The sequence below is a fragment of the Falco rusticolus genome, chromosome 12, assembly GCF_015220075.1.
Source record: "Falco rusticolus isolate bFalRus1 chromosome 12, bFalRus1.pri, whole genome shotgun sequence".
Lineage (NCBI taxonomy): Eukaryota > Metazoa > Chordata > Aves > Falconiformes > Falconidae > Falco > Falco rusticolus.
This window is the reverse complement of record NC_051198.1, coordinates 1,979,077-2,005,055: the sequence shown is the minus strand read 5'-3', so window position 1 is coordinate 2,005,055 and position 25,979 is coordinate 1,979,077. Positions and strand designations below refer to the sequence as shown.

Here is a 25,979-nt window from a genome sequence, read left to right as displayed (position 1 = left end):
TTTCATTTTGCAAAAATTAACTGCAGAAGAATGAAATCCCTTTCACTTAGGGGGAGCTGCTTTTTCTGGAATTGTGGTTTTTATGGAAGGTATTAAGGGCAACAGTTGACAAAACGCACAGCTAGAACACTGCTACACAGCTAGAATACTTATTGCAGGAGTAAGTAGAATGAAGATCTGAGCTTTACAAAATACAGAACACAAAGCCGGAGGTAAACAAACTATCCCACTTCTCAAGCAAACAAGCAAACTCACTGAGTACTAGCAAAGGACATTAGCAGGTGGATCTTGCGACATTAAAAGAGCAAAAGAGTTACCTTGATCCCCTTGTAAGCAGCAAACAAAGCCAAGTAAGAAACTTAATACAGTTTAGGTGTACTTCTGACCACTTTACTCATGCACAAGCATTTTTAGAGTTGATCAGTCATTCCTTTGTGGCACAAAACATGCTATTTGAGCATGCCAGCATGAACTAAAACAGAAATTAAAGAGTGCACCAGTCTACAATTTGGAATCATCATACTCTGGCAGCCCTGGGTATACTCTGAACTAAAGATCCTACAGGACGGAGGGAAAAAAGGGAAGCTACATCCATGCTTCCTGCATGCTTTATACTGAAGGAGAACGTGATTCCGCACGTTTGTTTATTTGCAGGTGCCTGACAGGGATGGAAACTGGTAGGCACGTGACAGTCTCATAAGCACTGCTGAGAACGCACACAATGGATGCTTGTTTTCTATCCCAGCTCAGCCTGCAATTTAGCCTGGTAATTGTTCGCTGGTAGGCCAGCTCACTTGGGGGACAGCCTGTACTTTTTTGTTCGCAAGGAAACAAGTACCTTTATTCTCTCTGAAAGCGGTCGGTCAAGCCACGTTACATAACCGTCAGCGGTAACTGGACCGCTCAGCAGTGCAGTCACCAGGAGAGAAGGGCGGAGGAAGTGGTTACAAAACTTAATTATCTTATTTCATTTCAGCCCAGATTTACTAGGGCCTTTAAATCAGCACTTATGAAAAGAATAAATAATTTCCTTGCACGCTTCCTGCTCTTTTTTCTGTTTTAGTGTAATTTTAAAATGGATCATTTTTACACTTTTTACCTAGGAATATCAGTTAGAGTTATGACAAGAGCAAGCCAAACTTTTTTACGAAAGCAAGAGAACACTACTGCTATGACGTGATTGATAATCACTAGACTGTAAGCATGAGATTTAATTTGGAAACATACACATACACACATGTACTTTTATATATATCTATTCACAGTACACACAAACACGAACGTTGTGTGCATTCATATATACATATATACATGTATATATACACAGATGTATGCATTCATTGCCTTATCGTCTTAATAAAACAAATGTAAAGCAGCACTAAATGTTTTACATTTTTAGAAGTCATTTCATTTTGAACAAGTCTGTGACTACACCTGATTTATTTTCATACATATGGCGGCAGTGTCAAGACAAGAAATTTGCTCTGCAGAAAATTACATATATTTACCCTTTTTGACCTCGCAATCTGCATCGTACATTCACCACAAGCTGTGCTTTATCTGTGCTCTGTGTTGTTAGTACTTACTTGACAATTCCCTGCCTCCAAAGGAAAGCAAGTTAAAACATAATACAAGCATTAACGGTTTCTTTCCAGTAATTTATAATAAATGTGCTTATATTATGTTACAGGATGGATGAGTTCCAGGAAAGATAAGACACAGTCAGACATTAGAAGGTTTTCAGTTCTTTAGATACTGTGAATACAGCAAATAAAATTCCTGTTATTAACGATTATTTTGAGGATACACTCACACAAGTATGCACGGCTATAAATCAGTGTGCTAACTCCAGATTTAAACTGACAAAAATCTCACCCACTGTCTTCATGCATGCAGAAATGTAAAGAAATGTGAGTGACAGTTCTTTCACTCTCTCACCAGGTGAGAAGGCCATCCGAAATGGCCAAGACCAGGGAGCAGGAAGAGGAGCCTAAATTGGATGGACTTACCAAGAGCTTGGGGGGGGGGGGGGGGGGGGGCAGGGAATGGAGTTCTGGAACAGTGGGCACCTTGAGGGAGAAGAGAGAGGGATGTCCGAGAACAGGGCCAAAGTGCAGGGGTGGGGGTGGGGAGCAGGGGGATGGTGTTAGATCCACTTATACTGAAAATAATGGAGAAAAACCAGACCAAAAATAATCTTTACAATAAATTCTAAGGGATAGGGATAACAAACTCATGTTTTTAAAGCACATGGCATAATTGCTTCTCTGGTGAGAGATGTCTGCATCAGTAATAAATTGGCAAGAACACAAATATTCTGTTCTGACACCAACGGGAACAGAATTGGATCTTCAAAAACAACATTGCATGAAAGCGATAAACAATGAGGTTTGGAGCAGGGACAGATGGACAAAAACATCCTGACACTGAGAAGGTGACGGGCTGGGCCCAGCAGGCATGGGTAGAGAAGAAACCAAAGAGAGTCCAAAAGGGAGACTAACACGTGAATTTAGATGGCTGCTTGCTGGAGAGGGAACATACTTGGATGCTACACAAAAACAAAAAGAAGCAGGACTGCTCCCAAGAAGAGAAAGCAAGGTTTGAAGAGAGGTAAGACAATCTACTACTGGTGTCTGGACAACAGAACAAAAAACCCAAGCTTTTTTTTTTTTAAAGAAAATAATACTGTTCGTTTCAGAAAAAAAAATGCAAAAGCAGCTTTTAAAAGTGTGCTTCTGCTAGTTGACAGGAGGGGAATTCCCAAGCACCCTAAAACTGCTGCAAAACTCCAAGAGCTGTAAGAAGTGATTAAAAGATTTTGTGAATTCTAAACCTTTGCATTTTCCCATGCCAACATACATAGGAGTTTTACATATAACTTTTCTGCTGTTACTTTTCCTTTACATTTTGTAGATAACACGAGACAACAAAAAGGAATAGTATTCAATAGGAAAAATAGCCGAGACTGACACAGTGACCAAAGTGCAGCTGAAACAAAACTAGAGGGAAACATTAGTTGTAGTGTAAATTATTTTTTAAAAGTGTAGCACTGAAAAAGCCTTAGCATGGTTACAGTATTTATAATTTCACATGTATGCTGATGCACTCTTTAAAAAAAAAAACAAAAAAAACCCAACAACCCCCCCCCCCCAAAGGTATTGCAGAACATATGGCAGTGATAGCCATTTTTGTGCTTTGCAAGGGAAGCTAGTCATTGCATTCACATGTCATTCTGGTTCAGTCTCCAAATGTGAACCAAGGAGAAAAGCAGCTTAGTAAGACGGGTAATCACTTCTGAATGAAATCTGAAGGCCTTTCTTTTTTAACAAGGTCATTGTTCAAAACATCTTGTAAAGCTGTTAGTTTAAACAGCTATTGTAAACGGCTGGCCCTGCTGTGCAGAGATGGGCCATACGTGCAACACACTGGACAGGCAGGGCTGTTGGGAAGATCCTTCAGTCTTGTTTGCCAAAACCGGCTTCAGGGAACACCCTGCAATAATGTGCTTTAGGCAAAACCCACGTTTCTGCCTGGGCTAAAAAGTTTCAAATACCTCAGGTAATGAGACTTCGGGAGAACTCTCTCCATACACTCCCAAAGCATCAGAATCAACCCAACTTTAGCATGTTCTGGAAGGTCTCTCTCTTTCCTTAGATGTCTCTTGGGGTGTGTGATCATGTTCGAGAGGAAGAGCCTTTTCCATTTTTTTGTTGTTCCTTACATAAACTCTGATTCCCTGTTTGGAAGCTGTGCTTATTGTACAAGTAAAAATATTTAACCAATAGTATATGGAGAACTTTTGGGCTGGAGGTAAAACATACTAGACAGATCCTTCCCCTGCACAACAAAACCTATCGGAAACAACACTTTTTTGATCCGTCCTGGACTACAACCCACACAACAACTCTCAAACAAAGCTGAATGTTTCGCATCAACCTCAGCACAGAGAGCGCTCAGGTTCTGAGAGAGAAACACTGGTAACACGCCATGTGTCGTGACAGCATTGGCATCCCTCAATTCCACACCCACCAAGTGTCACACAAATGCCTTTGGGCCAGCTCTGTGCTGACCTGTGGGAGAAGTGAGATTGGCTCCGACTGCAGTAGGTTGGCAGGGATCGTAAAAATACCAGGCACAATGTGTTCAAGCCTGGGGACAACTGTGATGAAACCAGTGTGCTGCCAAATCCATTTAGGATGCATTAACTTGACATAATGCTGCTGAGGAGGTATAAGTGAATACTCCAAAGGATGCTACTCATTCTCAAAGAGTGGGTTTTTGCTGAAATAAGCCCAAGTTATTTTCTCCACCCCAGAGATCTGTGTTTCCAGATACATTTTGAGTAGCTCCCACCTACACATCAATACAACACAGATTTACATTCAAAGCTCTTACACTGCGCCCACAGCAGTGTGCATGTAAAACTGCGTGAACAAATTTTGTAACCATATGTCTAATAATTCAGTTTATGATACAAAGGCTTGTACTTGCCACGTGTGGGGGCTATTTTGAAAGCTTATATAATTCAGCTCATATAATTTTAAAGAAATAAATAATCAAGAGAATAATATTTGAAGAGAGAAAATCCAACTTAACCTCCCTTAACTTCTCCTCTTTATCAGAACATATGATTACAAATGACGTGTAATAACACAACCGAGAACAGGCTCTGAGACAGATAACCCACGGAAAGGGAGACAAGCATGTTAAGAAAACAGAAAACTAGACAAACATGCTAATGCTGCTTTTTGTTTTCTACACATTCAACCTGCTTTAAAGGGGTTTCCATCACCAGGTGTATTACAAGAGTTTTCAGTTTATGTAGAATCATGCAAATCAAACTAAATGAAAGCTGCAAACAGGATACATGTTAGTGGTTAATAGAATGCAAAATGCAAACAAATCTTTGCCTTTCATATTAGTAACATTAAGTGTAGTCTTCACGCAAGCTGGTTTTAATTTTATAATATAAATTCTTTGCCAGTTAAACCGGTCCCAGTTCAAAAGTCAGCCTTTTTCTGAAATAAAGCACAATGCCTGTGGAACACGCAGTATAGCTTACAATTGTCCTGGATTGTCTGGGATAGTCCCACCAGTGACCAAGTGGTCCCATGGTGTGGGAGCACTGCTCTTGGAGCTCCCACACCGTGAGACTGCTCCTGCAGCACCTCTCATTGGCACCCCGCTTCGGTACCTTACAGGCAGAGCAACGAAGAGGATGCCAATCAGAGGAGCAAAAAGAGGAAGAGGAAAATAAGGGCAGGTGGGGAGGAAAGGACATGGAAAGGGAGAAGAAGAAAAACAAGAAGGTTGGGGAGAGGAGAGAGAAACAACAATCAATTAATTATCTGAACCGAACGCACTGACAAGTACAACAGCAAGACATTTTAAAACTGTTCCTAAGCCTCATCTCTTCTGTTCTTTTTCCATCCTAAAGCTGTAACTGCTGACGGAGACAGTAAACCTTGGGTCCCCCTCAATAATACTAGACCATGACTTATTTCAAATCCTGCAAGTAAAATCTATCATGTAACTTCTATGTTCCTTGGAGGTATTAACGGAATCATCATTTTTTTCATTATGTAAATAAATAAGACAGGAAAAGTACATTTGATAAAGTGCTTTCATTTTCTTTTCTAAGGAAAAAAACCTTAATATTATCCCCAAATTTGTCACATACAAGTTTTTTTTGCCCTTTATAATAATGAAATTTCTCTGCCCTGTTTGCTCAGGGGCCCAATACCCTGGGGAAGACCAGTGTAATACAGATTTCCTTTTCACCTTGCTGGATCGCGCTAAGCACAGAGCACGTGCTGGGTAGTACTAGAGGATGCAGAGCAGGTAACTGCAGATATCTCAAAGGCGGTTATCTGGTATCGAGTATTACTTCCAGTCTGTCCCCCTACTCTCTCCCATGATGGGGGAGAGAAGGGCGAATTAGTGGCTGATCTCTTTTGACAAAAAGACAGCAGAGTAAGTCTTTGCGTTAATTTTGGGGGAGTCATTGTGAATTGTTGATTCCTTTCCAGAAGGGTGGTGTTTGTTGCAAACTCTCCCCTCATAACCCGGTGCTGCCTGTATCAGCATTCAGCCACATACTTGCAATCTTCTCAGGAGACACATCTCAGTTCTTGAGATCAAACTCCTCCTGAATTGTACAACGATTCGTTATTTCTAGAGGGATAATGTACTTCCAGTTTTTCAGATTCACCACTCTTAATATTACAGAAACACAGAGTCCTGCAAGCTTATTCTAGCGAACACAAATGTTAAAAAGATGGAAATGTAGCTATAATGAAGAGGAAAATAAAACAGCCATCTTCTTGAACCAAAACTGTCTACTAGGTGTCACATAGTACCTTCAAAGCATATTTGTATTATGTAAGGAGGGAAATAACTTGTTCACAGCAACAGTTCACCTTCTAAATATTACTATTTAAAGAAAGAAACATCGTTATCTTGAAGTCCTTGCTCCCAAGAAGAAGCTCAGAGCAACAGCCCTAGCTATTCCTGCCTCTTGCTTGAGCTGGATGCTTATTTTTCTGTTTTTCCTTTTCTTAATTTAAATCTACTTTGTTTAACTCTGGGTTTCTACTCACTATACTTCTGAATATCTCACAATTTTTCCCGTCTCAGACATGCAATGAAAATACAGGAAGGGGGATACTTCTCAGATCCTTATTGCATTTTGCAGTGAAAGTGGACCAGCAGTTTTTCAGGACTTGGGATTAACTATCTTAAGTGGCCTTCCAGCTTGTAACATATTTTTCAAAATTTAGACAGTATGTTAACAATCTCAGAATATTCCCAGTGTGTAAATCCCGTCAAATGCACAGTCTTTGGGGTCTTCATACAGATATACGGCACAATTAGAAAGACGAAAGATTTGGGATTAGAATATCTTCTCCAGACAATCTTCCCCCTGAAAAGACTACCAGGTTTTCACATGTACCTGCCTGAAAGAGAATGGAATACAGCCTCTTGGTTCCCTTCTTCGTATCTGAAGGGACTGTGAGAGGCTACTTCAGCTGTGCCCTTTACAGAAGCTTTAAAGCTTTGTGAACTGGCTTCAGTATCACTCCTTGCCATCTCACTCAGCTCTGTGCACAGAGAGATTTCAAGACTCCATGTCTTGAAGACCTGCTGATTTAGAACTTAGGTTTTCCTTAACACTGACAGTTGAGTACTTGTAAACTTTCAATTTCATCTGGCTTGATTGACTGTCACTTTGGACCCTTGCAGATGCAAAGAAAAGTCAGCCCAGTGCTTTCAGGAAGCTTTTAGAACATGCTCAGACAAACCCTTCATTAGCTGCTGCATGTCTTTGTATTCTCTGAAAAGATGAACGTGGCACAGCTATGAAGCCTCCCTCCTAATCCTTATGTCTTACGAGGGAAGCGAGCTTCACCCTGAAGCACTCGTAATAGGGAGTGTCAAGATTCTGCATAAATTGTGCACACATCAGTGCAACTGTGGCCAAAAATTGAAGCCTTTGACAACTGCAGTCGCCAACACATTCATCTCCTCTAACTGCATCCAAAACCCAGTACCTTTCACAGCCTCAGGCTCTATCCCAGCACAACACCCTCAGAAACTGCATTTGCCTGCATTTCACCATATAATTTCTGCTTCTGTTTGACTATAAATTCTGCTAATGTACACCAATCCGATGAAGAAAGGGAAGGGAATTTATCTTTGACTAAGAAGCTATATATGAAAAGTATGGGATCTGTTGACAAATGTAACAGAACAGCAAATTCCAAATACAAAAGATGTGATTATATTGAAGTAGCCCTAGAGGTCATATAAAGAACGTGTAGAATAGCTGTGACTCTTCAGCATAAACGATGGAAAGGACGGTACAAGGGTTTATTTTTAAGCTATTTTAAAATGAAATACAAAACTGTTGATTACATAGAGACAGTAAGAAGAAAAAAAGGTACAGAGAATGTAAACATTTTCCTTTTTGCTCTCTTCAGTCTAGAGCTTGTTACAGGATAGATTATTCTTTCAGATAGGCTACAGTATGCTATTTTCATTTACAGTCATTACGAAGAGACTACTACGGAAATCGGAGGCAACCTCACTACAGAGGAGGTGCCTACCCATGTAATTAGGTGCACCAGCTATAAACAGAGTGGGTAGTGTGGAAATACTAGAGGAGCTTCCAGCCTCAGTGTTGCTTTGTGGTGCTGGATAGCACAAAGCATGTTTTCCCGGCATTAAGGATGATCAGTGTCGTTGTGACAAATGGGAAGCCTGCTTCGTTTCTCTTCTTACATGCTGCTTTGCAGGTACCGCAGGTTTGGTTTAAAAGGTTGAAAAAAAGCAAACGGCTTGTTTATTTCAGGGGGTGCCTTCCTCCACAGCAACACAGCAGGCTCAGCTGAATCAGCTCATCCAGCGCAGGACTAAGAATGTGGACAGACTCGAGTCAGGAAGCCTGACGTGTATGTGGCAGACTGAGATGCTCCTCTGAGAAGCAGAGTACTGGCTTGCATCAGACAGCAGGCCCGTGGCCAGGTTTCAGAGAAGAAAAGCTTCCTAGGGACCCAAAGGGACTGCAATGATTTTCATTCCTGGACTGAAAATAGCACTGAAAAGCTGCAGAAGAGGCTGATGCTTATGCTCATATTGTTGGCAATTCACTAGTACAAAACAATTGTAAGCCCAGCTTAATTGGTCAATTAAACTCACTCGACAGTTACTTTTGCATCATCAAAGCAGAATAAAGCAGCTGCAGGGTACAAGGGTTGCTGGTGTAAAACATCTGGCCATTGTACCACTGGCACTTGTTATTTCATGTGTAATAATGATTTAGCAGTATTTGCCCAAAATAAAATAATATTTTTCCTTTTTTAATTCAATCTCAAAACATTCATGTTTACTAGATAATACACTATGCCTTTTCATAGAAAAATGGAGGAGCAAAGACTTTATAGGAGTAAATGAGAAAATGGAAAGAGATATCCATAAAAGAAGGGGAAAAGAAATGGTTATGGTCCAACATTATATTGAAAAAAAATCACTAATCCTTCCGCTGCATGTTTTTGTTAAAATGTTGTGATGAAAAAAAAGGGGGGGTGTGCAACATTATTCTTCTCATTTTTCATACTCAACATTTGTTCTCCTATTCAAATACCAAGTGAAAAAATATTATTACTTGCTGTCCACGATGCTCAGCACTGCTTTCTTTGGGAGCTTTAAAAACAGAAGCTAATTTATTTTTCAAAGGTCTGTAGGAGATTAGGAAGTATTCCTAACTCCATTTTGTATCTTGCAAATCAGGACACCAAGGAGATTTAGAGCCAAAAATCTCAGAAGCAGCCACTTAATCTGTTCAGTGTAATTACGTGTTACGTGTTTGTTCAAAAAACCGCTTATATGATCTCCACTTGCAGCTATGAGCATGCAGTTTTTCTGCAAATTCAGCCACGCTCCTCTCGGCTGACAGCAGGAAACGAGGTGGTACTCAGAGCCAGAGGCTGCCTGCAAAATATTCTATCTGCCAGCCATCACAAGAAGCTCTGTGACAGAAGCAGGAACAAGAAGGCAGCTCTCCACAGGCTCCAGCGCGCTCTCTTCTTGCCACCCCAGCCTCTTCCTACACACAGCCCTCTTATCTTTTGCAATACCTGCAGGAGGGATCCTACAGCACAGCACTGCTTACTTCCACACCCGCTGTATTCCCCGAGGACTAGGGATCCTGTTCTCTAACTAGGGCAGGATGCCTGTGGGGACAACACTATGCCATCACACTACTGGTATTGTTACTAGTCATGCATCCTGGGGAAACTGAGGGGAAACAACTAGGCTTAAATTCTTTCTGTGGGCTAACCCTCAGGAGTCCTTTCTGTCAGTGCCCAACATTGGGCAAAAGCAAGAAAACTCATGATAAAAGAACAACCACCTATAAAAAGAAATTTTATCGAAAGAGACTGCATGGATTCACAGCTGAGTCATCAACTGGACTCGCAGGTGTAGATTTACTGTTCCAGATTACAAAGAGGAACGTATTTCACTGGTTATAGAAACTCCTGTTCTGTCCCAGCAGTCCTGTCCCAGTCAGTTTTCACTCACCCACTCCCCTACGTTTGTGTTTCACTGGACCTCACCCTCTGTGCTTAGCTCTTATCCCTTTTCTTTACTGTCCTCTCCAATAGTGTTTTTCCAGCTGGTTTTGCTTTTCATTTTTTTTCAGAATAATTCAGCCTAAGGTCCATGTGTGCCGTAGGAAGTTTCAGCTTTAACGGTAACAACCTGACACAATTACAAGCCACTGAAAATCTTTCAACCAAAACATCACCAAAAGCCTTAACTGCAAAGTATTTACAAGCTCACCCAACCACAAATGTCCTGCTGTAGACATACGCACAGCTACGCAAGCTAATTAGGAAAGAATATAATTGTTTGTGTGGACAGCAGAAGAGAACAAAACACTCACTGGTGTTTTACTTACCTACATGTATTTTTCTCTATCACATTAACATGTTGTACCCTATGAATACCATTTTAAATATTATCTTGTGAATTTTAAAATTCCTGCTTCTTTCTAGGGACTAATTTTAGTTGAATTCAAAGAGATTCAAGAGAATGCAACACACATTTGGAAACGAATGCCTTTGTGTGACATACCTCTCTTCTACTGAAACTTCCTTCAGCTGCTGATGTGGTTTTGTCCCTTCCATCTCTCGGATGCTTACTGCATAAATCTTAGTGGTATAGTCAATTGCTTTTTCTCTTGCAACATCACTATCATAACCTTTGAAAAATAAAACATAAAATAAAACAGACTACCCTTGTTTCATAGTGGAAGAGTAGCAAACAAGATCTGCGCCAATAAAAGGAAGGAAACAAATCCTACTGAGCTCTCCCTACACTGAACATTAGCACATGAAAAGTTTCTTGCCCACTTCAAGTTAAACACCTGTGTGAGCCCCTGGGGAATAAAGACTAAATTAAAGACGTATTTTTGGTAATCCTTTTTACCTCCATCTTCTTCTGCATCTGTGTCTGATTCTTCACTATCAACCAGCTTACTCTCCTGAATGCCCAAAAATTCTCTGGTCCAGATCATCAAAGCTGTATCAGCACCACCTACAGTCAGCAGCACAGAATCATTGTGCAACCACCGCACGTTGGTTACCTGTGCGCTGTGACCCACATACTTCTTGAATTTTGCATGTTGGCCCTGCAGCACAAAGAATTCCTGTATTAGCAATCTGACATATTGCGAAGTGTCTTCCTTAGTTCTTTTTCTTTTGCAGTTTCTAGTCTCAGAAATAAATACGCTTATTACCTTCACTGGATACGAAAAAAGCTTCACAAACCCAAAATCATCTCCTGTAGCTAATAGTGTTCCATCTTTTGTAAGACTAGCTGCATTTACAACGGTGACATCACTGTGGATGGGCCAAATTCCTTCACAAGTAGGACCAAGAACACATGTCCAGGTGTCCCACTCAATCTTCTCTATCTGCAATCAAAATTTCCCCAAAAGAAGTCATCTTAATACATACCAAATTCACACTGGTTTCACATGTATATTTTCTGTTTGATACTAGTTTTTTTTCAGTGTTTTTAGAAACTACGTACTGTTTCCAGCTTAATATACAAACTGCATATCCTCATCAAAAGGCTTAAAACTAAACATTCCTGCTTTCCCAAGGCAGAGCATGATTTGAATACAAATCTCCTTAAAAGATTTTTCTGAGGTGCTAAACATTGGCAATTCTGTAGAAGAATCAACATTGTTAAAAGCCGTGTCTAAAGATGGTTTATAACCTGTATGCACACCAATTACACAGAAACCAGGCGATTGGTCAGGAAAGGGGATTATGCGAAATGACTGCTATTAAACAAACAACAAATTTAGATACACAAGCAGAAACTTGCAGGTTCCACCACACACAAATGCTAGGAAAGACATTATAAAGAATCATTAAATAATTCTAATTCTAACCACTGTAAATATAGTATTTCAAAAGGAAAAATATACCATTTGAAGACAAAACCATGTTCTTTTTCAACAGTCCAGAAAAATAACTTTCACAGTTAAAAAAATGCAGTAAGCAGAATTCGTACCTCAGCAATTCTTATAATATGCCTTTTCCCCCTTGGTGCTTCAAAAAATAGTTGTTCTTTGGCACCAGAATTGACTTGCAGTAACTTTCCTGGATACAAAACAAGAGTTTATTATGAATCTTATTCATTAACATGAATATTATCAACTTTATTTTGATTGAGTGAAGAGATTTCTGGGGATAAGCTAAGAAATTATCCTCCAGAGAGTTATTCATAGCAAAAGTAAAACAGATGCTTAGAATCACTCTCATAAGAATCCTATGCTCCTGATTCACTGCCGAAGTAATATTTTAAATACCATCCAACATCCTTAAAAAGTTACTGTCTTGCAGCAAATCACTTTCTTCTGTTAAGAAGTATTTTGCTTGTGTTTTCATCATCATGATAATGGAAAGCAAAAAAAAAAAACCACCAAAGACTCAAAAAACCTTGTCCTACTCATTTTCATAACTATTTTATAATGATTTTGCAAGACTGTTTTGCTGAAAGCTAGAAACATTGTAAGCACCTGTCTACTTTGTACTGCCTAACTAGCTTACAGTCCAGCTACACACCAAACTGTCCTTGCATAGGGAGTTTACTACACCCGTACAATGTGATATCATGAATATAATCCTGCATGCAACTGATAGTATATTGGCAAGCATTTGTGAATGATGAAGCAAAAAATGCTTTCAAATTCAGTTTTAGAATATTTCTGATATAAGAAAATTAAGGCATTTTCTGATTTTTTTCAAATTATAACAACTATAACAGTATAAGAAATACTGCAGGGATTTATTATCGTAAATGCAGTTCTACAATAGCTAAACTGCATAACTGCCAGGGAAAGCACCTTTTACTGAGAAATGCTCAATTAGATTATCAACCGACATGAACTAGTGCAGTTCCAACATTGCTGTACTTTGGCTGGGCATCTTACCCTTTGTTACATGAGATACGTTCAGGCCGTTGGAATCACTGACCACAAGATGTGCAATATGGGGCTATATTAATATCATGCCCTTCCCATCTGACCTGCATAACACAAGCTTATACAATTTAGTATATTAATCCTTTACAGCTAGAAGCTCAGTTAGAATTAGTGCAATAAATACCAATAAGGACACAAAAACTTCTCAGTTTTCTTTTATCTGTACATGTAACACATCCCAGAACTGGCTACTACAGATATACGGGTAGTATGCGACAAATTGCTGATATCATGTTTGTAACTATCAGCAGTCAGATTATCAGGACTGGAAGCAGGCACACAGTGCCAGCTCAGTTGCAGCATGGCTTACTGGCTCGAGAACCCAGACCTGGACAGATTCTGAAAGGAGTTCTGTTGATGTCAGTGAGCTCGCACCACATCTTGGGACTAGCACAACAGGGGAAGCAGGGCTCAGACACACAGGTGATTCCACACAAAATCATATTAGGTCTAGGAAGGCTTATTTGCATGAGCTCATTATTGATCCTGCTAGACTTAATTAGTTGTGACAATAAGGCGCTCTAACTTCATTGCAGTGATTGCCAGGCAACGCTCAGCAAAGAAGAAAGGAAATTGGACATAAAAGGTGGAAAAGAAGAATGTGCCGCACACTACAAAACTATAAAAAGAACAGGGCAAAGGAAATCAACGCTATGTTCGTAAGTGACATTTAGTCGTACGTTGTCAGCAGTCAAGTAGCACATACTCTGGTACAAATGCTACAAGGGGGGACGAGTTACACCAACAAACGTAAGTGCAATGCACCCATATGGTGCTTGATGCTGAAAAATCACTTGCATTAGTTGTTACAGTGTATCTTAGTAACTGGTACAAGAACAGTTTTCTGATATTCTGTTTTATAGTCATTTTAAATCCATATCTCTGCTCAAACATTTTACCTCTCGAGTCCCAGTCAATGTGTGTGATATAGCTAGATGCACCTTTACAAATGCCAACTCTTTTGCTGGTAAGTACATTGTAAATATCTACAAAATTATCATGGGAAGCCACAGCCAGGTACTTTCCTGATTCTGTAAAGAAGAGACACTGAGGTTATTAAAGGTGTACATGTTATAATTATTATTGTTACACATTTTTACTACTGTAGTGCATCCAAATGCACCAGTTAGGGGTGGGCCCCGTTACACGAGGCTGCATACAACCACACAGAAGTGAAAGTATTTAAATGCATGGAGTGCATATAAAGCCAGACCACCTTCTGAACATTCTATCTTTTGTCTAGAGGAGAAAAACAAACTCCTGGATAAACACTCCCCTTCCACCTTATCATGTGATTATACCTCGTGAAAACTTTATATCTGAGATCATTTCCTTTCTGTGGTGGAAAGAGACCATGTCCTCAACAGTGTCAGCATTCACCACCAGAAAACTCCCATCGTTCAAGCCCACAGCCAAGGCTTTCCCATCAGGAGAAAAGGCACAGCATCGTCCACCTACAAAGGAAAACGGAAAAGAGTATCTTAAGGTTTACAAACTTGGGATTGAGAAAACCATCAATAAACTGCAACTGAAAGGTATACTTCTAAAATAGATTTTTTTATTCATTAAAACAAATATATTATGTGATAGGAGGGCTATGATCAATGTTTTACTAAATGGGAATGTACCCTCTGTATAGGCTCTTCTTGAGTTGACGATGGTGATTTGATCAGTCTTGAAATGGGTTTAGGTGCAAATATCACCTTCCAACTATGTTCTAAATGCACCAATGATAGAACTATAATAAAATAAAATGGGAAAAAACCCTAAACCCCCACAACATACAGAAAGGATAGCCAGATGGAAAATTCAACGACTTATTATGGGCAGCATAACTACATGTCTTTCAGGGATACTACACTTGAAAGCTTCTTTGTTACATGACTGAATAATGTTTCCTTTCAGGTGGAGCACACTTAAAACAGAGATGTACTACACTTCCTCCACTTACTTTTTCCCTTAACATTATTTCTGACCATACTGTCTCATACAGATAATCCTTATCCATCCCCGAGTTCACCTCTCCAAAACATTTGACTCTGTTTTCCCTCAGCCACTTAGAGTTCCTGTGCTTTGGATCTGTCACTGAAAATGAAGCATGTTGAATTTACACTGTAAAATTTCCTAAGGATATCAATGAGTAAACAAAATAAGAGTATTTTTGAGAAGGCAGCTTTTCAACATAGCTCACCTAATTTTATAGACGTGAGGGCACGAAACCTGTTCATTTTCAAAGAAGTTTGTATAACATGTAAAGTTCATATGGCCACTGAAGGCTGATTGTGCTCAACATGTAGAAAATTTTACATTTGTCTTTATAAGGAAACTTCTTAATGTCAGCAAAGAGTACACTGGCCTTAAGTATTCTTAGGAAGGAAAATGATTCTGAGCTCAACTCATTCCCCTTGGAATCAGAGGAAAAGAGATTAAAGTTAATTTTATTACTATTCATTACAATAGATTATAATCCTTTTTCTTTCTACCCTTTTCATTGACTTGACACATGCCAAAGACAATCTACCTCCTATGCTTCCAATTTCTTAATGACTGTCCTCTTCCTACCTAATTAATGCCTGTGATGTGCACCAAAAGCAAAGATGGAACTGTTACAGACATAGAATAGTACCATTACCCTCACAGTGTATGGCCAAATGAGAATTACCTTTTTTGAGTTTCCTCACTGCCAGCATGCGGTGCTGGGAAGAAAGTTCCCAGATTCGTAGTGTTTTATCATCACTCACTGTTGCACAGACAGGCAAGAGAGGATGAGCTGCCAAGCCCCAGACTTCTCCTTCCATATGTCCCTAAAGGAAATAATTTAATATAAAACAATGCACTTGTGTTTATGTAGTATGTTCTAACATTTGCCCTGCCTCCTTTTACAAGTCTTGGACAATAAGGCTTTTACCATCTCCTCTCAAAAATTTTCCACATTCAGAGTGACCTGAATATCCTGTCTGTTTCAACCTCTGATACCCACCTAAAATACACTTTTCCATAGTCTCGTCCACTACTACTAGCTGTAATTCCAACGTTCTTCCAATACTCTCTCTCTTCCAGACTTCAAATGAACAGGAAATATTTATGCCCCAAATAGGACTGTATCCTGAAATCCTAGCACGGGCTAATTTGTCTTCGAGGTTCATGTAATAAATTTAGATCCTGGAGAACATGTTTGCCCAACATACACATACTTACTTCTTGTAATCTTTCCTCAGAACTCGGTTTTCAGACCTTTTAATCATTCTTTCTGCTTTTTCTAGATTTCCTTCAACTTGCATACAGCTTGCTGGCACTGCATTTCAAGGTTAAATCATTTCTGACTATTCTCAGCCTGGATTTCAGTTTTGTAACTGGTGTTTTTGTTGAGATGGAAAAATACCATAAGAAGAAAAAGGGGAGGAACTGTCATGACACCTTGATTACACCTTATATATTTTCTATGTTGGCTCAAGTTGATGCATGTATGCATGTAATGTAAGTTGGATGACAATTGTAACACTTCTCTTTATCACAAAACTGACAGCAATCAGGTAATTTTAAGGTATTTTTATTACCTTGTAACCTTAGTATTCACGTGAAGGCAACTATATTAGGATGATATTGCCCTTCTAAATTAGGGAATGAGTTAAATAATTTATAAAATAAAACTTTGCACGTTTAGGTTAGTAAGGCTATCGTGTAGGCAATATAAATTTGAAAGATTACTTTATGTGATCAGAACTAACTAGAAAGAAAAATAGCAAAGAAACAGTATTTTTGTAAAAAAAGTGTTAATTTAGTCAGTTAAAGCAAACAAAAAGTAAAAACTTGATAAATTGTAACTCAGCAAATGATATATACAATTTTCTACATATAGACATGAGGGTTATTCAGGACACCAAGTCAAAGCAACATCAAATACATCAGTGGATGTAAATATGAAATGTTTTAAACCAAATTTTGCAAAATCCTTTGTCTTGCAAAAGAGGTCTCTTTATGCTTTGCAGCACATGCAATGAGAACTGTGTGTCACTGTAGTAAACTGTCATAACTCTAAAGCAGTTTTTCACACGTTAAAGTATAGGATCCTTCAGAATATACTGTATTATTTCAGTAAAAGCAAATACATGGAAGCACACTGTCAAAACAAAATAAATTGCGTTAGCTCTATGCTTCATTTTTATGTTGGGTCCTAAACTAAAATGTCTGAAAAAATCCTAAGAAGTCTCATCAACCTTTGAACTTAATGGACTGTTTGTTTTACCTTCAGGATTCTGTAACGCACAGTGAATCTCAAAGTCATTTACGTAAGAAAGAATCAACTTCTGCCTGAGCAAAGAAAGGAATGGTGGCCAACAGGATTAACGAAAACAGAAAGAAAATTGCTAGGAAAATCTTACCGTATCTTGTATTTCTACAGGGAATATTTTGATATGGAAGATCCATACAGTACCTGAACAAGCAGAGTCATAGGACCACTTTTATCGATTTCAAGTATCTCTCCATTTTTAGTTCCCACTAGTATATGTCCATGTCCTAGACTGATGGCTCGAATAGAGGGATTGTCTTCTAAAAGTAAACCTGAAGAATAGAAAGATAGTGATTTTAGGTTTTTATTGTGAAATCAAAATAGAAACCTATAGTTTATACAGCTTATATCACTTATAATTAAAATCTGTTTAAAATCATGAAACATGAGATACACTTGCCTGATCAAACTACTAGAGGTAACTAATAGCTCAAAAGAGGGGAGCTTGTGGTAGTCTATACTGTGGTAAGATAAAGATTGATATTTTACTGCTTCAACAGTGACAGTGTATCAGGGGTTCAGATGCTACAGCAACATGGACGTTAATTCTGTGATCCTCTGTGAATATCACCTTGCAGCCTTCCACACGGATGCCTGGGGAATTTAACAGGCCTTTCCAGCTCACAAGGAACCTGGTCTCAGCTTGAGACATTTCTTTTAAAAATCACTTCTTCCGTGAAAACAAAGCCAAGTGTCACAGAATAGAGGAGGAAATAGCAGAACAAACTATAAATGGCAAAGACTGTGCAATACAGCACAGAGTATTAAGTAGTGTATTCCTGCTCCCTTGGTGTTCTGGTAAGATTTGACACCTCTTACTGCCATTTTACCAGCCGTCATGCATACAGTCCTTACTAAAACACACTGAAAAATAATACCTTTAGAACTAGCAGATAGTGCTGCTCTTTTAATAGCGTATGTCTTCAGACACCTTTCAAACATATCATCCCAAAGCGCCACAATTCCATCTTTGCCACCAGTTACAAAACCCTGAACAATCACAATATGAAAACATACACACACGTCAGCATACATATGTTAATATTTAAAAAGACATATCCAAAGGCAGTATAAATTCTTCCCTGCATTTTATTCACATGTCAGATTAAAAATACTAGAGCCTGTACCTATGAAGAAAAAAATATAAGGGATAAGATTTAGAAAGTTGCTTTTCAAGGGTTATAAGGACTTATAACCATGCAGAGTGTGTACCATTTTACATAGTAATGCTGGACTGTAACATTTTTATGCATGTGGAAATAAGCTATGGAAAAATACATGCTTCATCCTTAGAAGAGGCAGTAAGTTGGTAGTAACAGGCTTTTAAGTTATTCCAAATTCAATGGACTTAATAGATTCTTCAAACTGAGTTCTAATAACACATAAGGACCAATTCTTTGATTAATTCCCTTAGTAGATTCTCTTTATCTGTGCCAAGTGAGTGCAAAAGACAGTGTAAACAACTAACCAACAAAAACATAAGTGAAGAGGATGTTCAGAACATAAAAGTCCCAAAATCAAATAGAAAAACTGATGGAAAAAGCTAGGAACAATTGATTGGGGCCAGGAGGGACTGAGCCACAGGGATCCTAACTGACCTTGACATATAAAAATTGTAATACTCTTCTTCTCATGCTCTTCTCTACTTTTAAAATTGAAACAATAATCTCAAAAGGATATTCCATTATCAACATCTTCAAATTGCTGGTGGATTTCAAGTGGCAAAACTTTGCCCCAACCTTGTTTATGTCAGGTCAATAACATATTTTGCCATAGTTTCTTTTCAATATTTATTGATGCAACTGAAGGAAAATACTTTTGATATCTGGAATAATTAACCCAGAAAAAACAATACCTTTGGATATCCAAATCCTTGTTTGCTTAAGATACACGGATAATATTATTGAAAAATCACGTTTCACATTTTGGGAACTGATAATGCAGAAATATTTTTGGGATCAAGTTGAAGAGGCAATGAATGTTACCTGTTACTCTCCTGTGGTTTAAAAATATGAAAATGACACGCATGAGCTCATTGAGAAACAAATTCTGCACATTTACAGGTCAGAAGTCTATTGGCCAGGTAACAAGCACATACAACATGGTGCAGACAAATACATATCTAGAATTCATTAATATTGGTTTTGTGATTTTAATCACATTCAGATTCATCCAGTGCAACTTGTTTTCTGTTATGCCTTTGTTTATTAAAACATCTTCAATGTTAGTGCAATGCAGAACAATATATTGCTTGCAAACATGTACAAAACCTGAGTAACTTCATTAGGAGATATGTTAGTTATACACTTCTAAAATCCATTATTGCAACAAAAGTATTAAAGATGAGTGGATCACCTAAGACGATAAATACCTTATCCAATGCATGCATAGCAAATACAGGTCCATCATGGGCTTTCACTGTCTTAAGCAGCAGAGTATCCTTCCAGATGTAAATGTCTCCAGTAGCAGCACCAGAGAAAACCAGATCTTCTATTCGTCCATACGAAACACTCATCATAGTTTCCAATTTTCCAGTAGTTCCAAATGTTCCCCGTTTTGATGTAAAGCCTCCACCTGCAATATAAATGAAAGTAAGTCTTTTTCTATTTCGGTTTGTAGCCATAGTGCTGTAAAGGACAAATATCTTGACCCCATCATCTCTTGTGATTGCCTAGGACATAAGATACTAGAAATACTGAAAACACAGTGCACAAGGGAAAAACATAATAGAAGAAAGTTTATCTAGTAATGACAGTTTTGAAGCAGTACAGGCTCTATTTTTTCCCGATTGTGATTTCCACGCAAATGATAAATTCTGGTGAGAAACTGTGTAAAAAGACTTAATACAATGGCTGGCAGAGTATTTTTTTGCACAGAACAGTCTGCAAACTGCCTACCAAGCTTCTTCTCTTTAGGGGTGACCACAACTATAAATGAGATGCTAGGGGTTTGTTTTAGTTGTCCACTGGCAACCTGACAATTTGACAGCAGCTTTGGAGAATAAATGCCAGGATGTGCTTCTTTTCTGATTGTCAGAAAACCAAATTGCCTTACTCTGGTTCAGACAGCAGAAGTAGCCATATGTGCCCATAAATTGAGTGCTTATAGACAAAAATACACATACAGTTACAAAATAATATAGGCAGTGCTGTCCTTGCATCATGGCATCACGTATTTAATTTTTAACACCAGAATGATGGTCACAATTCCACTGACCAAGTCTTAATCCAAAATATACCAAAGAGACTATTCTTGGAGTAAGATACTGCTTCATGCAAATTCTTGAAATAGAATTTTGCAAACAGCAATGCAACCCTATTTAATTACTACAAAAATAGCCCAAACATAAAAAATGTAAAAAAAAAAATATTAATCTGAGAGCACCTGAAACACTTGAACACTGTAAACTACAGTATAAGTATATGAACTTCTTAAAACTATCTAACTTTGAGTTGCCTTGAGTTCTATATTTAGCTGCCCTTATGCTGCCTACCTTTGCTGAACTTTACACAGATGCTCCTTGAAATCTTTTTACTGAGTACTCATGTAGTATGTATAGGATTAAAAGTTATGAAGAACAAAAAACCCAGTCCTGCATAAAAAATACCTTCAATGAGAAACCAGCTTTGCTGTCTTTCTCAGTTTGACAGAACAGTCTAGACTGAGAGCTACTTTCTATTCTGAACATGTTGCTTATTAGTTTGCAGAATCATGTCCTGTTTATAAATAATGAAAAAAGCATTTTCAATTTTCATTGTTTAGAAAAGGAAACAAAACTCCTGTGTCATACAAAAAATACACGCCTTGATATCTTGATTCTTATGATAACATATCGTGATTTTTAGCCCAATGGATAAAACATAAATTACTCTAACTGAACTTCTGCAAAATACCTGATTCTTTATTTCTTTTTTGTTTTGCCCAGGCACATATTTTAAGGTCCATCCTGAAACCTATCTTTCCAGCCTGGCACCTTGAAATATGTTTCCATCTCTGTAAATCATCTCTGATGACTGAAAAACAGCTCTGTCATGAAACTGAAGGGTTGCTGACTTGAAGTGCAGACACTACCATTTTTCGCAGCATGCCAAAGGCACCTAAGATTCTTAGCTACCAGCTGGCATTTTCACAAGGGTCATAATCTGCCTAAGTGAATTATAGGACTGCATGTTTTCTGTGAGCCAAGGAGGCCTGTTCAGGAGAAATCCTTAATAGTATGACTAGAGTTAAAGAACAATTAGTTCAAAATGACTTCTAAAGAGAAAGGAATATTGTGACATTTGCCGATTCAGAGGTAGGTTTTCACCCCTTCGGTATTTTGTTAACTAGAAAATTGCTTTACAAATAAATAAAATTCTTAAACCAAGAACATGATGTTCCAGTATTAAAAATACACAGTCTCAAATAAATTAAATAGAAAATATTCAAGACAGTACCTGTTTGCTGCCAAAATTTGATGTGCTTCATCCCAACTGTGACTAGTTTGTCTACATGATGTGGATTACACTTCACTACAAATATTTTATCTTTATGGCCCCTGCGATAAAAATAAAAATTAAAAAACACAGTAAGGAATGACTTTATTTCAAACTAATTTCTTTTGAATAGGCATTTCATTGTATCTCAATGAATGTATTGCAATATATTGTGAAATATGCAAATACATAAGCAAACATAGTCTTTAACAATGAGAATCTTATCACCATGACTGTCATAGTCTCGGTGCAAATACAACAGCATGGTCCATAACACTAGGAGGATTGGCAGACAAGTCCCAGCATCGTCACCCCATCTAACAAGAAGTTGAGTGCCGTATTTCTAACCCACAAGAGTTTAGCCTTGGGAGTCTGACCCCGCAGGGCTGGCAGAATATATTTGAGCATATGCAGTATAGGAATTAGACTACAGAAACATGGTGAATAAAAATTGTCTCCCACTGAATTTCCGTTCATTTAAGTCATAATGAAGAAGCAGGCAACAAAGGTCAATGCAATTAAAAGAAGTTACAAAGAGCAACATAAATATTTAAATGGATAAGAACTCAATTAATAAATATTTAAAATGCTCTGTCAAGGAACATGAGGGAGTCTTTAACCTACTGTGCTTCAAGAGGAAAAAAATTATAAAATTGTAATTTAGGAAACAGTTCATTCAGCAGCATAGACACCTTCAAATTCAGTTGTCAGGTAATCAAATTTATTATTGGGAGTATGTATTTATGGGAATGTGTAAGTTTAATTTTCACCATGGCAAAAAATATTCCTAGATGTAAAGTAGAAATTATTTCTATTTCAGTGTTTTATAAAACACCAAAAGAAAAAATCATTAGCTTTCCAATTTTCAGGTTTTGTGCTGTGATAATGTCACAGAATCACAGAACGGTTTGGGTTGGAAGGGACCTTAAAGATCAGCTAGTTCCACCCGCCGCCACGGGCAGGGACCCCTCCCACCAGCCCCGTCCAGCCTGGCCTTGGGCACTGCCAGGGATGGGGCAGCCACAGCTGCTCCGGGCAGCCTGGGACAGTGCCTCATCACCCCCACAGTAAAGAATTTCTTCCTAATATCTAAATCTCCCCTCTTCCAGTTTAAAACTGTTACCCCTTGTCCTATACGTCCCTGTAAAAAGTTGCTTTCCATCTTTCTTCTAGGCTCCTTTAGGTACCAGAAGTTGCTTTAAGGTCTCCCTGGAGCCCTCTCTTCTCCAGGCTGAACAGCCCCATCTCTCGCAGCCTGTCCTCATAGGCTCCAGCCCTCTGAGCATCAAACTTGCTGAGGGTGCACCTTTGTCTGACAGGTTTAGGAGGTCTGGAAAATCACATGGTTCTGATAACCTCCTTGGATTCAGTATTTTCTTTTGGTGAATCAGTTTAGATGAAAACCAGTCCTTTACACCTTTGACATTTGAAGTACATCTTCTTGCGACTCCTTTTTCTCCTGTTCCCCTACTTTGCTATAATGATGCCCAGCCTTTCAGTTCAGGCCAGTTGTACTGCTGCTTCTGGAAAGCAAAATGTACTGCCTCGAGTGCAAAATCAAACTAATTGCATCCCAGTGCAGGTGTCCCTATAAAATGACAAGAGCATGCCTGCATCTGTGATAGGATGAATAGTGCTGACACATGAGACTTGGACTGCATGGCCTACATTGCCACCCCAATGTCCTCTGTGTCCTTGTGTTCTGAGGGACTGGTACAGGATACTCACTCTTACAGAGTAAAGAAAGGAGAAGAGCATGATGTTCGCTGATTTAGATTGTAAATAAATTTGACAACGCCCTCCTTCAGCTCCCCCAGGGATTGCTGTCCACTAACACAAAGCACAAGGATCAAACAGGACCAGCACTGTATCAGCATATAAGACATAAGAAGCTAGCAAAAGAAGCTCAGATAGATTTTGATTCCAACTGCATACGCTTACTCAGTAAGGATTTTAATGAAACTAGACAGAAGATTGTGAAGCCAAGAATGGGAAACAAGCTGTATAATTTATCTAGGAAGCAATTAAAACAAATAAATATACATATATTCTGAACACTGCAACCAGAAAAGAAAACTGAGAAGTCACGCTGAAATAAATAATCCTAATAAGATTAAGCAAAAATAATATTAACAAAAATATATATAAAAGAACTGCAGAATCAGATTAGTCCTTCAAATGAATTCTTCTTGTGGATCTATATGATTAAAAGGAGGTGTCCTATTCCTCTTGTCTCCTAAGGCCACAAAGGTCATGTCTAAAATTTAGATGTAAATCGTCCTGTATTGGCCTTTGTCTCTCTCTTTATATGTCTTACTGTGCTCACCAGAATGAGGGACTTGCCTTTAGGCACTGCTAAAATATAATCAATAATTTAAACTGGAACATTTTAGAAGACAAACTATTTCTATGTTCTCTGCAAGGACCCTGCATATTTGCAAAACAAAAAAATTAGCAATAATAGTAGATACATTGGGTACATATAGTATTATACGCTGAAAAGAACCTGAGAAATTAATCTTACATCTGTCCTGTGAGCAACATGAGACAGGTAGCCATTACAGCCCATCATTATCTTGTTTTTAAAAGCTGAGAAGGTCTCTATGGGAATATATAAGGTATTTCTCCACGTGTGAGTATGAAGCACAATCTGTCTGGAGACAGTAAAACTAGGATTGCAAAGCAAATGAAAACATCACGTTTTACAACACAGATAACACTGTTGATAAACAAGCCCTACATCGCAAATTTTAAACAGGAGTTAAAATCTTGCTGCCTAATAAACTATATGTCTGAGATAAAATTATATAGCTAATATAGATTATGGTACATACATACTAGGATCAAAACATTTATTTCTTCAGTAACGGTACACTACTGACAGATCGTGTGGCCACAAGAAAACCTTATTCCTTCTGAAACTAGTCGCCATATAGTAATTAAAGTAAATTATCTTTTACAGGCACTTTTTTGCAGTTACAATTTCTACTGACCAATGCTAGTTGTTACATGCTTGCAGGCAGCATATGAAATTAACTCCTTGCCTTTCTGGTACAGACGCCCATGCTTACACAAATTCTATACAATTCTAGTATCTTGACATCAGAGGTATGTTTGATTTGTCCAAATGTAAGACAGAAACCAAGCTTTCAAAAAGTTTGATGCTTCTGACATGTACAACTAGTTCAGTATAAAGAAAATGTTGCAGTTCAATATTTTAGAAGAAATAAAGCAAACACTTAAACCATAATCCATTCCTCTTCCCAGCACTGGTCCCTTCAAGCAATTGCAGAAGCTTCTTCACTGTCGGGTTATTAGCTAAGCCTTCAGTTAGTAACTGCATAGAACAAGTATCTCAGAAAAAGCTGACTCAGAAGAAAGTCAAGATCATATTCATCAAAGAAAAATATACTTGTATTAGAGGGAACTCTTTTTTCTTTTTAGAAAAGTGATCTGGTTATGTATACTGATGAAACCCAGCATATCATCTTAATACATAAAGGAAAATGTGACCTCTCTGATGACTTTGCCCTGAATCAGGAATAAAATTGGAAGAAAATGTTAACTTGAAAATCATTAAATGAACTGCAATATCAAAGTAGCTATCCTAACAGAAAAGCTAGGGAATTTTTGACAGAAACAGTTCACAGGATTTCCAGACACTAAGCTGTAGATCCCAAGGATTTTAGTCTTGATATATTGCTCTGAAACACCATTCTGTTTTCAGAGAGGTATTCAGTTTTTTTCCTATAAGCAAAGTAATACATGTGGATGATGCTATTCAGAAAAACATAATCACAGGAGACACACCGGAATGTATTCTTACCTGGTTGTTGCTAGCTTTTCTCCTTTTTTCCAATCCCAAAACACAATGGCATGATTATCATCTAGTCCAACAGACACCAAACATTTTCCATCAGCTGTGCAGAAACAATACTTAATGTTAAAGGTGCTAAGTCTTTAGCTGAAAATGTAACATGCAATGAACATAACAAATACACTGTAACCTGAATTTCAAATTATGTATATAATATGTATATATATGAAACAAAAAAAAAAGAACAAAAAAAAAGAACTAATACTTTGAGAGTTCAGATTCACTGATGGCCTTCAATTCCCAAAGCAGAGTGCGTACAGAATTAAACAAACTGAGACA

At 38.2% G+C, this 25,979-nt stretch overlaps 1 protein-coding gene across 6 annotated transcripts in view; it reads right to left on the bottom strand.

Moving 5' to 3' along the window:
- Positions 1 to 25,979, bottom strand: part of EML6 (EMAP like 6) — a 120,227-nt gene that overhangs the window by 19,357 nt on the left and 74,891 nt on the right. For 3 of the 6 annotated variants that reach the window (XM_037404990.1, XM_037404986.1, XM_037404987.1), the window contains exons 16-29: positions 25,650 to 25,743; positions 21,785 to 21,885; positions 19,720 to 19,922; positions 18,227 to 18,338; positions 17,493 to 17,620; positions 15,720 to 15,861; positions 14,359 to 14,511; positions 13,957 to 14,088; positions 12,085 to 12,173; positions 11,300 to 11,476; positions 10,990 to 11,191; positions 10,636 to 10,762; positions 1,587 to 1,601; positions 318 to 326 (exon numbers count right to left, since the gene is read on the bottom strand). In XM_037404990.1, the coding sequence (XP_037260887.1) occupies positions 318 to 326; positions 1,587 to 1,601; positions 10,636 to 10,762; positions 10,990 to 11,191; positions 11,300 to 11,476; positions 12,085 to 12,173; positions 13,957 to 14,088; positions 14,359 to 14,511; positions 15,720 to 15,861; positions 17,493 to 17,620; positions 18,227 to 18,338; positions 19,720 to 19,922; positions 21,785 to 21,885; positions 25,650 to 25,743 (1,684 nt within the window). Of the gene's footprint in view, positions 1 to 317; positions 327 to 1,586; positions 1,602 to 3,038; positions 5,195 to 10,635; positions 10,763 to 10,989; positions 11,192 to 11,299; positions 11,477 to 12,084; positions 12,174 to 13,956; positions 14,089 to 14,358; positions 14,512 to 15,719; positions 15,862 to 17,492; positions 17,621 to 18,226; positions 18,339 to 19,719; positions 19,923 to 21,784; positions 21,886 to 25,649; positions 25,744 to 25,979 lie in introns of those variants that run through there. The other 3 variants (XM_037404988.1, XM_037404989.1, XM_037404992.1) reach the window with 2 other exon arrangements.